Source organism: Biomphalaria glabrata, chromosome 3, assembly GCF_947242115.1.
Source record: "Biomphalaria glabrata chromosome 3, xgBioGlab47.1, whole genome shotgun sequence".
NCBI lineage: Eukaryota > Metazoa > Mollusca > Gastropoda > Planorbidae > Biomphalaria > Biomphalaria glabrata.
Window position 1 is genome coordinate 42,092,411 of NC_074713.1, and position 17,549 is coordinate 42,109,959.

General features: G+C 33.7%; 1 protein-coding gene across 1 annotated transcript; it reads left to right on the forward strand.

Moving 5' to 3' along the window:
• Positions 1-1,615: 1,615 nt before the first annotated feature.
• LOC106055392 (ABC transporter F family member 4-like) lies at positions 1,616-16,275 on the forward strand. Its single transcript, XM_013211627.2, has 13 exons — positions 1,616-1,734; positions 6,360-6,464; positions 6,728-6,799; positions 7,511-7,671; positions 8,599-8,738; positions 9,004-9,077; positions 9,963-10,131; positions 11,455-11,943; positions 12,031-12,185; positions 12,628-12,884; positions 13,142-13,243; positions 13,392-13,450; positions 13,608-16,275. Exons 2-13 carry the CDS (start codon positions 6,372-6,374, stop codon positions 13,799-13,801), a joined length of 1,965 nt encoding a protein of 654 aa, XP_013067081.2. The 5' UTR covers positions 1,616-1,734; positions 6,360-6,371; the 3' UTR covers positions 13,802-16,275.
• The last annotated feature ends 1,274 nt before the right edge of the window (positions 16,276-17,549 follow it).

Sequence of the window (17,549 nt, forward strand, 5' to 3'; positions counted from 1 at the left end):
AACTTACGAAGACTGACTCTTGATAAAAGGAGAGGAAATAATTATACCAAGGTCGAAACACTACGTAACGAAATCCTGGGATTAGACTCAAGGAGAAGCAAGCACACTAGTGTGCTTGTCTTGTCTTCCTAGGTCCGACACCCGACTCTAGCAGAGTTGTGTTTACTGAGCTCTATAAAAGCGATAATTTAATTTATTTAATGTACAGAAGAGCAAATGAATTTTTTAAATGTTGGCTTGTATTATCAGCCATGATAAGGGCAGTAGCCAATTCAAAAATCAAAACAGAGAGTGGAACTCATATATATACAACACAAAATCCATTGAACAAGATACGAGTTATTTTATTCAAACATTTAAAGAGCATAATTTTTAAAAAATAAGTGAAGCCAGTGAAGTCAAATGCTTTGAATCTATCGTATATCTTAGCAATACTCCAAGAGACAAGACAGTAGGCCTATATAATAGCCTATACGAATCTAATCCCAGCTTAGGCATATATCTTCATAGGATGGATGACTTGAAGACTGATTTAAAAAAAAAATTAAGATTTCTACTCGTCAAGAGAACGTCAAATTTCTAGAAAAATCGTTATCTCTATAGAGCCGTTTTCGACATCCGTGTCCAGGTTCCAATCCAAATGTTCCAAGATGTTTTCACTAAGTTACGAGTTTAATAAAGGTATTATAAAAACAAAACAAAATATATACATATTTCCTGAAACCGATGACAATTTACAATTTTACTTTGCGAAAATGCCCGATGAGTTATAAGAAACAAGTTTGGGATTTGATTTGAACAGACCTGCGTATCGAAAATGTATATTAAAAACAAAATCGAAAACCTATCATTTTTCTACTATATTTGAGTTTGTGTGCTTAAACCAGAAGATATAAAGGTTTGCTACTTGCCATTACAGTAATCAACAGCCTGTCGGACGGAGGACACACCCCAACGTCTGGTTGGCCTAACTATATATGGCCTAGGTAGGGCCATGTCGGAAAATCTTCAGAACCTGCGAAAGACATTCATGTACGGTTATAGTAAAAAAAAAAATATTCACTGACGTCTTTCATTGTATGATACTCTGTGGATTATTGAAATCATCTTATCTTATCTAATCTTATATAATACAGACGTTACTTCAAAAAAAAAAAAAAAAAAAAAGAACACGATTACGTCCTACGCGTCATGCATTTAGTCATGCATATTAACCCTAACCCTAAATTCTGCCAAGTCACTGGTTTTCCTGGCTAATTCAGGCAACCCATTCCATGCTCTAATAGCACTAGGGAAGAAGGCAGACTTATTGGGCAAACACAATCATGGATCAGCAGACTTTACTTAGACTAAGTTAACTATAAGTCTTAGTTAATGAACAAGGGTGACCATCATTTGAAGAGCGAAATGAAAACTCGTTTAGATCTAAATGAAACATTATCATGTAGCGGTCTACTGAGTTTCTATTCAAATGTTGACATGAAAAAAAAAAGGCAAAAGCGAAATTATAAAATTTTTTGGCGCACGTCATAGACAAACCTAAACCAGTCAAAATGTGTAAGTGTCCCTAAACTAGAAATGGGAATATAACTCTAAATATCATTAGAATGCACTCTCCAAGAGAAAAGTTAAAATTGGTCATGCGTCTCTTTCTCCGGACTCCTGGATAAGGTGTAAAGAAGGCGAAAAAATCTGCGACTTTAAAGGGGCCTTGGTTTGTTTAATTAAGCATAGGTAATTTAAAGTAATTATCACGTATAATCCTTAAATGCAATTTAAAACGTATTTGCTTTCAATGCACTCCACGGTTTCTATCTCGTATGCTTTATTACAAGTGCGCTTGATTAGAGCTGTGACTGTCACTCACTCACTGGACTCAACTCACTCAGACTCAGTCTCTCAGTCAGTGTCACTGTGGAGAATAGACAATTAATAATATGAATTATAATAAATACTTTAAAAAATAGTAGATCTAGATTAAGTAGATTTCTAATTTTAAATATATCTTCTAGATCTAGTATTCTTAGTCTTGTCTATAGATCTACTATAGTTAGATATACTACCCCCTACGCCCTACAGTCTAGTATAGACTCCTATAGGCTATAGAATAGATCTAGAAAATAGAAGCATGGACCATGGAAGGAAGATGATAGGAATTAGGATAGTACTAACTAGTAGATCTAATCTAAACTCTGACTCTACTGACTATTTTCTAGCTAGACTAGGTGACTAGATTTAGATCTAGATATCTAGAATAGAGTAAGGCTGCCATATTGAACACCCCCTTTTGTATATACCATATTAGACATCTCACCTTATTTTTATTAATGCATTTTATTTTGATGGTTAGTATATAAATACTGTGGACTGTGGTATTATGGTATGCGGTCCATTTTTCTATTTTTTAACACATTTAGTTTTGTATACATGTATTAGATTAGGTGATAAAGTACACTGGTATAAAAGCCGCTAAAAGCGTGTTATTTTGACAACATACACATGAATGGGGGTGCTTCCGGTACTAATGCTACTGTATATCCCCATGGTGCATTAGCCAAGCAAGACAGCCAAGACCTAGATTATATATTTGGATTTAGGATTGAAAGGAGAACTTGTATATTACACTTCCCTTGCTTTTCATTAAACCCATTCATAGTTATAGGGGTTGTTGGATAAGGTTTACCATTTTAGAAAATGCTACAATATCCATTTTTTTTTAGTGTTCATGTAATTTTATGCATTGATTTCTTTAATGTTCAAATAAAAAATAAACATAATCAGTAAATTTTTAGTCAATTTTGTAGATAAAAGACAACAAATCACACAAGCAATTTATAAATACATGTTTATTTGACATTATTTTGACCAAAAAAAATAAAAATTTTTCTTGCACAAATTAAAAAAAAAAATTTGGCAGAATTACTTCTCCCCTCCCCCCCAATAATTTTACACTCCCCTACCATTGCTAAATCTATTTATATCATTGACTTTGCCTAAATTTTGAACTATCACTGTTACATGTGTATTGCATTTAAAATAGTCTTTTCTTTTGCACTTGGTAGAAAATAGCCTCAGCCCTCTATGACATCAGATTTTATTTTAACTACGCATGTTTAAACTGTGCAACAGTTTATAGACCAATGGATGACAAGTGTATAGATGGTTTCATTTTTTTCTAGGTATAGCCAATACAGAGCTTCAATAGTTCAAATACGACAAATCACGATTCGGCTTAATTTGTTCGATAAGGCAGCTTTGCTCTAGTTCAGTGGTCAGTGTCGTCAATTCGCTACTCTACTCTATTTTCTAGATTTAGATCTACTCATCTAGAATCTAGTTCAGTGGTCAGTGTCATCAATTCTAGTTCATCTTCTCTGTCTCTGGCTCAGTTAGTGATCTATTACTAGATTCTAACCAGTGGTTTAGCTAGGAAACCATCGTTTTGGGGCCCCGGTGGGCTTGACCTCTTTGGAAGCTCCTGCATTTTGAATAATATTTTATGTTTAATGTAAAAAAAACCCACTCAAGTGGGGGCCCTGGGGATTTTCAAATTCTCCCTCTCCCTCCCCCACCCTAGCTATGTCTTTGATTGTAACAAGAGCTAGATCTCTAGAATCTAAATCAAGAGTAAAGCTGCCTTATGATCAAACACCCCTCTTTTAATCAATGCAATTTTATTTTGATGGTTGTTACAGAAATACTGTGGTTGTACAGTCCACAATCCATTTTTCTAATTTTTACAAAGCTTATATTTTTTTAAATACTTCGTCTGATGTCTGCCTGGTACAAACTTTATAACATGGTATGTTATTTCTCCCACACCTTATGTTGGATCAAACTGAAATAAATTTGGCACAATTATTTCTTATATCTGACATCACAATATCAATAAAAAAAAATTAACAAATTTGTTAATTAACTATTGGTATTGGTATTGGTATTGAACAAGGGAAAGAAATTGTACTTGACTGATGTAGTAGTATAAGTTGAATTAGCCCCCCTTTATACTTTTTAGGTTGCCACTTAGTTTGAAGCTAACAATAGATAACTATAAAACCTATTTTCATAAGTGATTTGCTGAGCCATTGGTTATTGTATTGGCTTCATGAGATTTTAGGGTGTTTGAATTCAAGTCTTTCACCTTTTTTTTTTATAAACACATTTTAAAAATTATCACGGTAATATTCACTTCTTCCCCCTTTCCCTATTGATCCAGACAAGTGATTGGATCATTCAGAAAGCTAAAATATGTAAATATTTCTAATAACACATATTCATTATTGTTAGTCTCTAGAGATCTATTACAAATTTAATTTTATATGACTGATCCAAACTAATTGCAACTTATTATAATCTATTTTTTTTTTCAAGTTTTTAAAAATATTTTTCTTGTTATGCAACATTTTCTTTAATTTTTTAAAGCAAAAATAAACTTCATCAGTAAATTGTTTGTATCTAAAAGACAACAAAACACACAAGCAGTTTATGAGTACAACCATGTTCATTAAATATTGTTTTGACAAATAACACATGTTGTATAAATGTACAAAAAAATTGTTTAAAATAATCTTCTCTCTTCCCCCCCCCCCCCTTTCACCCCAAATAATTTATATAAATATTAAGTACACTCTCTCCTGCTATTTAGAGCATCCACACCATGCCTATATTTTGAACTATCAATGTGACATGGGTTACAAGGTGTTCAATATTGTAGTCAGAGAAAAAAAAATTCGCTTGATGAGGTATACTGTTTGGCATACCTACCCAAACCCTCTTCGACATCAGATTTTATTTTAACTAGATGCGTTGTGAAAAATGACAACATACCTATTTTTATAGACCAACAGATGATAATTTATAGATCCTGTTTTTATTTTTTTTCTAGGTCTTATCAATATGTAGCTATAAAAATTCAAATGCAAAAAAATACGGTTGTGCTTACTATGTTTGATAAGGCAGCTTTGCTCTAGATTAGCTAAGTAGTAGTATACTAGGTCTAGATCTAAAGCTCTGCACTGGTCAATGCTTGCTAAAATGACACTCACTGACTCTTGTCTCTCTAAAATAGACTTTTGATTTCTAAACTGTCTAGCATCTACAATCTAAAGTATCTGGATCAATAATTCTAGATCTACTGTATCATTTATTTCAAAATAAACTAGCTACTCCCTATGGCCTATGATTGTACAAAGTACTTTATAGACATGATTCAGTGGTGTGGAATTTGATTGATGATCTATAGAATATTTTTACTTGAAATATTTTAAAATATATAAATATATATATATTAAAAAATAAAAAAAAATATATTATTTAAATATTATACAAAGAACCTTAACCTTGCCAATATTATATAAAACATAGTTTTAGTGGGATGTTTAACTAAGTAGCAAAAACCGCTAGCTTTATCAAGAGAGCTTGAGTTCAAATCTTGAATCGAGTTGAGTTGTGTTAGCTGAGCACCTAAGGTTAGCACAGAAACCTTTTCCCAGATATTCCCTCCCTCCCATTGTCCACTTTGGATGTGGTGGCTGAGTGGTAAAGCACTTTGACTTTCAAATGGAGGTCTCAAGTTCAAAGCCCAGAAAAGAATGAGCTATGATTTTTAGGATGTCCTGAGTCCACCCAACTTGAATGGGTACCTTGACATACGTTTAGGAAGTAGAGGCGGTTGGTCATTTTGCTGGCCACAGCACCATCAGTCCCAGAAACTGTTGAGCTTCACATCATCCGTCCAGTGTATTGCAGGGTCTGAAAGGGGTACTACCTAACCACCAAGGGGAGGATGAGCACTTAGCTTGCTATAGCTGCATACAAAATTTACTACATAAAAAAAAAATTTTAAAAGCGCCATATTTGGTACTTTTTCTTGTAAAGTATTGGCCAATAACTTTTAAACTTATATGTTACATTCATTACAATTTCTTTGAAAAATAATATTGATAACTGAGTATGGCTGCCTGGTCATGCAATATACATGCTGGATTGTCGTTTGGTTGTCTTGATGGTCCTGGGTTCATAGCTTGCCTGCTGCCATCCCCCGCTGTCCTGCAGCAGGTTTGGACTAGGAAATAGGTTATCTTCAACTCTTAAGGAACATCCAAAACATGTACAACATTTTTCAAAACATGTTTTTTTGTTTGGATAACTTTTAAATAGCACTTTGTAAGGTGACAAGCTCCTCAGTGCTTTAAGTCTTTATTGAAATGATATCTAAGTAATATATAAGAATTTTAATTTAATTTGAACCCGTCTTCTCTACTTACCCCCAAAAGTGAGAGGGAGGTACATTAAATTAGAATTCTTCAAAAGCTAACAAACTGTTCATGATTGAACTCAATCTATGTGTACCATTCCAGTGAAGCAGTACAATGGCAGGCATTACCCTACAGGAAGTTGGGGGAGACCTGACCATCAATATTCCTGAGGAAGCTACAGTCATAGGAAGGGGTCAGTTTCTTCAGGTATGAGATGTGAATAAGTTGTAGATTATAATATTAAAAATAGTTTTGACATAAGTTTCAACTTTAGACTTTACTAAACTAAAGGAAATATATGTTTGAAAGCTCAAGGGTTTAGGATTATATTTCTGCTGAAATGTGAAGCTGCTAATAATTAGATTGAACTAGTCAGTTACTAGTCTCTCTACTGGATGTGCAATGCTCCCAGTTTTGACTCTAGTACTACAACAATTTGAACAAAATGTGTTTGTGTTTGTTTGCTATAGGTGACAGATAAAAGAGTTTCTAGAAGTCATGCTGTTTTGGAAGTTATTGATGATAAACTCTTTATCACACCAGTAAGTTGATGCCTTATATTTTACCAGCTTATTACTTCATATATTGTCTTTAAATCAGTACATGTTTGTTTTCAAACACCAGAAACCTCAATTTAAAAAAAGAAAGGGAGAGAGATTTTGTTAATCATTGCAGCAGTTAATGCAAACAGTGTTTAAAAAAAAAAGTTAAAAACATTTCTGTTAACTTTATTAATGCTTGTTAAACTAGTGCTTGTGAAAGATTGTGTGTAGTCTGAAATATTCTTATATTTAAGATATAAAAGGGATGAAAGCAATTTTCTGTGCTGAAGATCTTTTCCTTCGCCTACTCTCTGGGCTTGTGCTAAAACATCCAAGCCTTTTAGGAAGTATGAAGTCTATTTTGTTTAGTTTTCATAAAACTTGTGGTTGTATCTGATCATTAGTGATTTACCATATAATATATTGAATAAATCTTTAAAACCCAAGCTGTGCCCCAATCTAAGTTGAATGTAAGCTGCATCTCAATTTCTATCCATTCAATAAAACAAAAAGAGGGTGTGGCTTAGATTTGGTGGAATATAGGAATTGAGTTTACTATTGAAATTATTATAGACATCTATTATTGTATACAAAAAGTTCTTGGATTAGATTTGATGGAATATAGTAAATAAGTTTACTATTAAAATTATTGTAAACATGTATTATAATCAGCATTTAGTTGCACATTTAAACACAATGATTTTTTTTTAGACTCATACCAATCCATGTTTCTTGCGTACAACAAGTTCCAAAGAGCAGAAAGTGCTAACACGAGAGATCAAGCAAAGTCTGGAGCATGGTGATGAGTTTGGACTTCTGCCTGACCAACTGTTTTACAGAGTGGTATACCCACAAGTTAATGGGAAAGACAGGTTAGAGAATTAATATTTCTTTCAACACAAGATCTTTGGTCAAAATACTAGAGATATTTTTGTTTTCTTTCATGTCAAAGAATAAAAAAACAATTACAAGATTTGTTAGATTAGACTATCAATTCAAAGTACTAGAGATATTTTTGTTTTGTTTCACATCAAAGTACAAAAAAAATTACAAGATTTGTAAGATTTAACTATTAATTCTATGAAATACTGCATTCTTTCTTGGTGTTTTGAGTCAAAGGCTTTGCCTTCTTATTTTTTATACATTATTGGCTAAAAGTCATTATCTGGCATTGCTAGATCGAGGCTCATTTCGCAGGTGAAAGTGTGTGTAAATGTAATTTCTAGTCTAGGTTTTACTGTAGATCTATGTTAGTCTACAGTGAATGAGAGAATGACTAGATTTTAAAAGATTGTTGGCAGGCGTAGATGACTATAAAAGAGAACGTAAGTCGACCACTGGCAGACAAAAGTTTTATCTGCTTTTGATGTGGTAAAATATTTAGCTCACAGCTAGGATTGCATTGCCACATGAAATGCTGCACTGCTTCTTAATCTATGGACAAATTTTATAATTATTATTATTTGCTTCATCTCCATGCGTAGCGTTTCATATTTTGTTCTTTTTATTATTTTCAATTTGTTTAAAATATTGTCAGATAATGACACTGCTGTGTCAATGATTTTTTAAGATTTAAATTTTTTTTTTTTTTTACAATAAAAAGATCTGGTTGTCATGTCTGTTAATACATACCTATTATTAGTATAAATATTGTTTTATCTAAATAGAAAAACTGAGACTAAAAAAAAGTAGGATGAATTTTGGAGTTGACTTGAATACTTTGAGCATTTGTTTTAAATTTTCTTACTTTATTTAGTGTGTGGTTTTATTTTACTATCGGGCATTTTATTTTTATATAGAGATGAGGAGAAAAAATCTGATGGGGTGACAGATGGGGTAAAGAAGGCTGAACAAAATAATGGCAAGGAAGATACTAAATCAACAGAAAAAGTTTCCAATGGAAGTCCTGAGGACTCTAAGCCTGCAGATAATGTCAAAGGTCAGTTTAAAGAAGAATGTTGTCCACATGTTTTGCAATTTACAGAAATTGAAGACATATTTTCTGTTTTGATAGAGAGTAAATATTAAATGATAAGAATTAACTTTCAGATTGTGACCAAAGCCTTTTTTTTGAAGCATGTCACATTTTATGTTATTGTTCAAACAATTATAAAGATAAATAAGACATCTTTCAATCTCTTAATTGTCCAGCTATAGTGTTTATAAAAGCATGTATATACTTAATTTGTAATTATTGTTTGCAGATGATGAAGAGATCAGTGAAAGTGATCAGAAAAAGAAAGAAGACAAAGAAGAGAGTGACAAGGAGGAAAAAGAAGTAAGAATATACTTATAGATCTTTCTGTCAGCTTTCAAAAAACACTTAAAATTACTTGCCCTTAGAAAATTAAATAGCACAAAAATGATTGTTGTATTTTGTGCTCTTCTTCAGCACAACCATTTAAGTCTTTGAATATCATTTATCTAACTTAATTTTAGGTCAAAAGGGCAACTGAACATTTTTTTTAAAAACTTATTTTTGTTCAAATATCACAATTAGAGGCGCTGTGGCTGAGAGGTAAGGTGCTTGGCTTCCGAACCGGGGGTCCCGGGTTCGAATTCTGGTACCTGATATTAGTTGGGGAAAAGTAAAGACGGTTGGTGGTTGTGTTGGCCACATGACACCCTCATAAACCGTAGGCCACAAAAACAGGTGACCTCTACATCATCTGTCTATAGACCACAAGGTCTGAAAGGGGAACTTTACTTATTCTTACACATATCACAATTAAAAGCATGTTACATCAAACATCTGGCGTTTACACTGTTTCACTCATTCAGTATATGTACTACTGTGCAACCTAGTAAACTGCATCTTATCCAATGATGTGAACAAACTTGTTTCTCTATCTGGTTAAAGTCTCTTTTTTATCTTGAATTATTAAACATAGTGGTACATAGGCCAATGTTGAATAGTTGAGGATTTTTCTTTCTTATTTATAAAAAAAAAAGCCTCTATGAATTTTTTTTCAGCCCATTAAATTATTAAATCCTATTTTCTCATTTCTGTGACCTGATTTTTTTTTATACCTGTTGTGTTGCAATACCAATAAATGCTTTTGATACAATAACATTTCAAGGCCCATGTACCACTATTGTCAAGTGTTTGATACCTTGGAAAGTTTCTTCCTATTTAAAAAAAAGATGTTATCTTTATGCTCAGGAAAAAAGTGAAGACAGTAAAAAAAGTGGTGAAGCTGAATCTGACCTTGCCATGCCAGTTGATAAGCCTCGAGTTTTGCCAGATTGGATGGTGAAAGTTGCAGCATCACCATCTAAAACAAAGGCTAATCCCAAAAAAGGGCCAGGTCCAGCAAGCAAAACCCAACCAAGTAAGCCATTTTAAGCAATAATTTAATTTTTTTTTGTGAACACTGTTTCTCTAAGTGAGGATGTTTTTTTTTTATTGCTCTGTGTTTGAGCATAGGGCCGCAACCACACCTCTCCACTGAACTCGGTTCTGAGCAGCTTTCTTCATCTGCTCCCATGTCATTCGAGTTCCCTTAGCTTCACTGATGACTGACCTCTTCCAGGTTTGCTTGGGTCTGCCCACTTTCCTCTTTCCTTGTGGGTTCCAGTCAAGTGCCTGCCTTGCAACATTGGTAGCTGGTTTTCGCAGGGTGTGTCCTATCCAGCTCCATTTTCGTTTTGTGATGTCTTGGGCTATGGGCTTTTGTCTAGTTCTCTCCCACAAATCGATAGTAGTTATCTTTTCTGGCTCATTAAATGCCTACATTTTAAACTGTATCATCTGATGTCATTGTCCCAAATATTACATTATCTCTAAGAACTTCCGGATTTGAAATCCACTATCCAGGAGAGATAACTCTCTAAACATGCCAATTAGTTAGCTTTTTTTAAGCAAAAAGTAATAACACTAAAACAGTTTTAACAAATAATATAAATACTTATTAAAAATAGAACAGGGAATGACATTTCAAAAAATGTATTTTTGTTATAATGTAGAACACAAAACCTCATTCACACTTCAGTTGTTATGGCCTTCTAAGTCCGGGAAAAAATTCTTTTACTGAAAATCTGTTAACCTTATAGCTCCTATTTAGGTTTCAAAAACCCTTATCATATCCTAAGCAAAGAGGGAAAAAAGTTTCCCTTTCAGACCTTGTGATCTATAGGGCAGATGATGTAAAGGTCATCTGTTTCTGTGGCCTAAGGCTAACGAGGGTGTCATGTGGCCAGCACAATGACCAACCGCCTTTACTTTTCCCCAACTAATGTCAGGTACCCATTAGAGCTCTGTGGTGCCCAAAAGAGTCTCTACTTTCTCATTCTCTTTCTAAATGAAACATGATGAGCTCGTCTTATAGGAAAGTTTTAAAAACGTCAGATAGTGTCGTAAGGCATTCTATTGCAGTAGGGCTTAACCATAAGCTACAACATTATACTGTGGTAGGAGCCATTGGGTTAAATAATATGCTTTTCTTACTTCATTAAAAGTCATTTATCTTATTAGGAGCAAATAAATTAAAAAGATAACTCTTAGATAACGGATAATTAAGATTATTATTATTATTATTAAACACTTTCTTCGGGCATTGTTCTTAGCATACATTATTTCCAACATCACTAAATTTAAAATATAAATGCTCTAAGTTGTAAACAATTTTTAAAAGCCATTCACATTTTTTTCTCAGAGAAAAAGGTTGAATCAAAAAAAGAGGAAGATGAGGACATGGAGGAAGAAGAAGCAGAGGCCATTCCTGTAGTTAATAAAAAAACAAAAGCCAAAGCTAGTGAGGAGGAAGATGATGATGATGATGATGCTAACCAAGAACCTTCAGATGATGACTATGTTCCAGAAAAGACTTCAAGGAAAGGGCGCCGGAAAAGAACAAGTGATGACAGTGATGAAGAGCCAAGCGATGATGATGACGATGATGACTATTCTCCTAGAAAGGGCAAATCTAAAGGTGGTAAAAAAAATACTAGAGCAAAGGGCAGAGGTAAAAGTAAAAAAGCTGCCGCCCCTGCCAGGAGAACGCCAGCCAGAAAAAGGAGTAAGAAGAAAGGGAATGATGACGATGATGAGGAAGATGAGGATTTTGGGCTTAAAGAGGAGGAAGAAGAGGAGGTGCCATCAAGGAGGCCTCAGAGAGCAGCAAGACAAAAGAGAGGAAGCTATGGTAAGTGCATTTCTAGAGTTCTCAAGACCCGTTTGATATTGTAATTATGGGCCTTCATTGGTTGATATATATCTTTTGTGCCACCAGTTGATGACCCCATGATTGAGGAAGCCCTTGAAGACTTTGCATCAGACAATGATGACGATGGTAATGAGGACAAAGATAGTGACTTCCAGGTGGAGGGAGAGGAAGAATCTGGAAGTGATTGGGAAAAAAGTAAAAGTGGTTCTCAAAAAAATAAGGTAGCTTATTTTCATTCACTTATGCTACTAAGACTGAATAGCTTATTAAAAATGCAGTAAATAAGTATGAAGTCAGATCAGCATTAAATGTCAACATTGATGATATTACACTATTATAATTTTTTTCATTTGCAATCTCATTAATTTTTTTTTCAACTAGTTAATATGAAAACTAATACGTTATGCTTTTTTTTATTTAAAAAAGCAACAATTTAGATGGTGTCTGATCAGAATTTTCTACCTTTTTTCCTGGTCCCGTAACTTTTTAAAGTAAACTGGTCTTTCCAATTTTCCCCACAGTACACAGGCACAAAGCCAATTTTTCTTTGTGTTAAGAACTGCTTCCTCTTCCAGTTTTACATAATGTCTAGCCCAAGTTGATAAACTCTGGCTTATTAAATTTAGGGGAAACTGGTTAGATTTTTTTTTTGCTTGTTTGAAGGCGGGCAGTAAACCAAGCAGGAGTCGAGGAGCTCCAAAGGGACCAACTAAAAAGGGGCAGGCTAAGAAGAAAGCCCCAAGAAGATCCAAGAAGTCTGAAAGTGATGAGGAGGAAGAGATTGAAGATGATGAGCCCTATGTTCCTAGGCCATCCAAGAGAAGGGGCGCAGCACTGTCCAAAGATTCGGATGAGAGTGAGGATGGGGCAAAAAAGAAGAGAAAGCGAGAACCTTGTCAGTATGGGAAGAAATGTTACAGGTAATAGGCACTGTGAAATGTACACATAGAATGAATACAAATGACATTTTTAGTGAATTGTAGTCTCTTTTAAAATTGTTTAGGAACAAGATATAGTCAATTCTGTGATATCTGTTTTCAATGTTACAAATCCATACAAATATTACAAAGCCTTTCATTTTGTGCATTTATAAGCAAACATTAAGTGTCTACTTATATAATTAGCAAGTTAAGCTAGTGCCTTTTTAGTTCTCATTACTTGCCTGTCTCTTCTCTAGAAAAAATCCAGTCCACTTCCGTACATATTGCCATCCTGGGGACTCTAGTTTTGATGAAGAGGAAGGGGAAGAAGCATCAAGTCCCAAGGACATTATCACAAAGTAAGTTAGAAGGACCACATGGTTCTCTCAACCTTGACCAATGTAATAGTATCAGTTGAAGGAAAGTTAACCAGTATGATAACTATAAGGCTTGTAATAATAAGGCATGTTTAAATTTAAAAAATGATGTCATTCATTCATTCACTAGGAAAGATTCCAGTAAGGCTAGCAAAGATAAACCAGTCAGACCTCAGCGCAGTACAGCAGGTGAGATTTGGTTTTCAGTGAGATTGGAAAGATTTTAATCTTCTGTTGTTTTTTTTTATATAAAAAGTAGAACAAGGAAATGTGAAAGAAAGTTGAAAAGTAGCTTTTAACTATTTGAATATGTACAAGATCAAAAAGACTTTTTCTATTTCCCCAGGTACAAGACTTGTGACACACGGTGATGAAGGGGAAGAGGAGGAGGAGGAAGAAGACATGCCAGAAGATGGTGCACAGCCATCAGAAGAATCTGCAGCAGATGACTCAGACTATAATGCTGAACAAGATATATCATCCGGCAAAAAGGGCTCTAAAAAATCTGCCAAGGCAGTTAGCAACGAGTCCGACGATTGATTCTGTTGTTTCCTATGTGAATGAGTGGCTGTTTGACATATTTCCTTACAGTGAGCAGCAGAGGTTTGTATGGATTCTATGTTCTGAAAAATGTCAATCTATTGAAGTACAACTCTCAAAATCTCAAGTTTAACAGAGAACTAAATAATGTAGATAAGCATCACATATAAATCACACATGTAAACATAGCTGGATAAAACCATGGCTTGTTTGCGTGAACCCTAACAAATGAAAACACAACATTAAATGCTAATTATTTTGGGTAAATCATTTTGTCTTAAATGTATTCCTACATTCCTAATCTTCTATATCAGCATCAAAAGTTCAGTCTCATGTATTTCAACATCTTAAACAGATGAGTTAGTTTTTAATGCTAACACAAAATAAGGAAAGCATTGGATAATTGTTCATTGCTTTAATTATTTTAATTACTGATATCTTAGTGAAATGATCTTTGAAAAGAATTCTGTGATTACATTTGCGAAATCTCACGAAATGAAAAGTTCTGACCAAACTAGTCATTGTAATCTCATCAGGACTTTTATTTTTTAATAATCTTGGACATAGGAAACAGTGTGACGTTTCTCTATGTTGAGTAGTGCTTGTTCCAAACTTGTGTTCTTGTGTTGGTGTTTGAACTGGACAGGTGTTCCCTGGAAGATATGTGTTCAGCCTCTAGCATTGTTGATATTTTATGGTTTCCATTTTTTTTTAAAAATATAAATGCATTTTTATAGTGTTTTTGTAACTGTGTATATTCTGTTTTTATTTTGATTGTAAATTTTTAGTTGTTTTTTTATGTTCATAATATTTCACAGTTGTTGCTGTTTTAATCTTAGTGGACATGAGCGCAAAAGTCAAACATGGATGTATTTTTTAGTCATGAATAATTTTTTTTTTTATGTGAAAAGACGATACTGCATAGCAGAGATTCTTTTCATCTATATCTTATGAAAATCAAATTTGTTTTCTAAGTAAAGAACTTTTGTCTTTTTGACTACCTCACCATTAGAAGGAAAGATTTTTTTTTTATTGAAAAAGGAAAATCTTGAGAGCAAAATGCTATTACCATGCAAGAAAATTTACTTGCAAATTTTAAAATTACAAATTTAGTTAAGACATTGCTAAAGGCTCGGGTCTCTTTATTATTAAGAAATTACTTTTTATAAGTGCGCTGGAGAAGAAGAGAAAGGAACATTAAATCTGATCAAACACATTTAATACTTGCACATTGTCACTATGAATACCTTATAAAATATCCAGTATTGATCAATGCCCTCACACAAATTGACCATTCAGTGATTGCAAACAAAAAAAAATACTTATTTCATTTGCCTCTTTGCTTTGATACTAACCCTCTATGCTGTTTTGTTTTTATTAATCAGCTCAAATGTATTGCTTTTTATCTCCATTTCTTCATATTTCTATTTACATTTGGACATTTTTGTGAATGTTTTATCTTTAACTGATCAATAGGCAGATACTTCATGAAAACAAGACCACTCCAAACTTACATGTAATTTCAAGTATGAACTTCACTTACTGACAATATACCTAGCAGTGTTTAGGATTCTGTTGCTCTGTGTTATAAATGTGAATTTTTTGCTTCAAGAAGGCATCAATTAAATCTAATCTCATGTGATAAGAAATGAATAGCATGCTAGTAATAATGAATGAAGATTTCACTGCTGGGGCTGGTGATATTATCAAATAGGGTTAGGCAAAGTCTTGTACTTTGAATAAAATTCTGATAAAAGATGGAGGTCATTGGTAACAAATGTCATCCTTGGTGTGGGTACATGTGAGAGGTAACTAGTAATTAAAGTGATTTGAAATGATATTAGCTTGTTAATTTCTTGAGCTGGATCTCTTTTGCTTGTATTCTTTTAGAGCCTTCCTCTCCTTACCTATTAATATTCATTTGTTTGTCTAGTGACAGGATTTCTTTGATTGCTTTAGTGGTGGGTTTCTTTAGTTTTGCATGCTGTTTATTTTCTCCTCCCCTAGTTTTAGTGGAGATACTTTTGAATCACAATGACAACACTAAGTCTGGGGTTAAGGGACAAAAACAACTTTATAAACATTAAGAATAATTAGTTTCATGGAATAAATTTAATCTATTTCATGTTCACATGGGCCACTCAGTTTTGAAATTGTATTGAATTCACAATCACTCGAACTTGAGCCTCTTAACTAATAATTGGACAGCAGTAATCATGATGCTCTCTTTCTGCCCCATGTCCACAAGCACAAAAGTAGATTTTAGATGACCATTTGCATCATAATGACCAGTGTTCAGACATCTTTATTTGATTGTGTGGCTATGTACATAAACCCCTATCATTTCATTGATTTGATTATTCTGTGTTTCTGTGTAGTATTGTCTCATCATGGACTAGATATGTGAGTTTATATGTATCATATTTAGAATGTAAATGTACTGGATTCAAACAAATACAGGCAAAAAATTATTATATATAATTCTTAAGACTTTGTTTTTATATATATACATGTTATTGTAATGAATTTTTTGTCATCACTTCAGAGTGTGGCCAGACATAATAGTCTTAAACTCGGTGTGAGGGAGAAAATGCTGACTTTTTTTTTTTTGAACTCTCACAATGACAAAGTTTAGTTTGTCAGCTCTGGATGGATATAGTTTTAAACTCTACAGCAAAGTAAAAGTAACATTCCGCTTTCAAACCTTGCAATCTATTGGACATATGATGTATAGGTCATCAGTGTCTGTGGCCCATGCTTAATGAGGGTGTCCTATGGCCAGCACAATGACCAACTGCCTTTACTTTTCCCCAACATAGACCATTACTGATGGAACTATGTCAATTTTTAACCCTCCTATCTGCTTTTAAAAGAATGAAATGCTGACAGATTTTTAAAACACCAGTTACTTGATACTTTTTTTTTTTATATATAGCAAAATTTCCCAAGCAATAGTTGTTTCCCTTTTCAGACCTTGTGATCTACAGGGAAGATGATGTTTTTGTTTCTTTGGCCAACGAGGGTGTCATGTAGTCAGCACAAAGACCAACTGCCTTACTTTCCCCCAACTAAATTTGGGTACCCATTAGAGTTGGGTGGACTTAAGGCGCCCTGAAAATCCCATTCTTCACCAAGATTTGATCCCAGGTTTGGAAGCCAAGCGCTTAATCACTCAGCCCCCACTGTATCTAATTAAACAATATTAATGAGAACACCCTTCAAGGCTAATTTCTCAAGAAAGTCAAGTTTTCAGAGTGATTTTCTCAAATCCTCAATCTCAGCCACCACAAAACTATTGCTCATGACCTAACCCTAACCCTTGACCAGTCATCCAATGTTTATTGTATGAGAACACTTGTAAAAATGTCTGCAGAATGTTTGGGTGCTCTTGTAAAGTTATTCATTAATATAAAACTTCAACAAACTACAGAAATTCTTCTATAAAAATTAAAATCAGTTAAAAAGTTGAGAAGAACTGAAATAACCCTTAGTTGCAGCAATGGGATGATGTCTTTAACAATGTTAGTGTGAAATCTTAGCAGTGACTGTCAACCTGTTCTTTAGTACTACTCTTATCCCTATTCAAAACTGATTGCATCATTTTTTTGGTGCATTACAGACACAATTTGAATACTACTTAAACTATCCATAAACAAAGGCTAATTAGTTATTAAATGAATGGCTCTAATCTTTTAGTCACAATTTAGATCCAACATAGATGGTCCAAAAACACTATTTCCTTATCTCT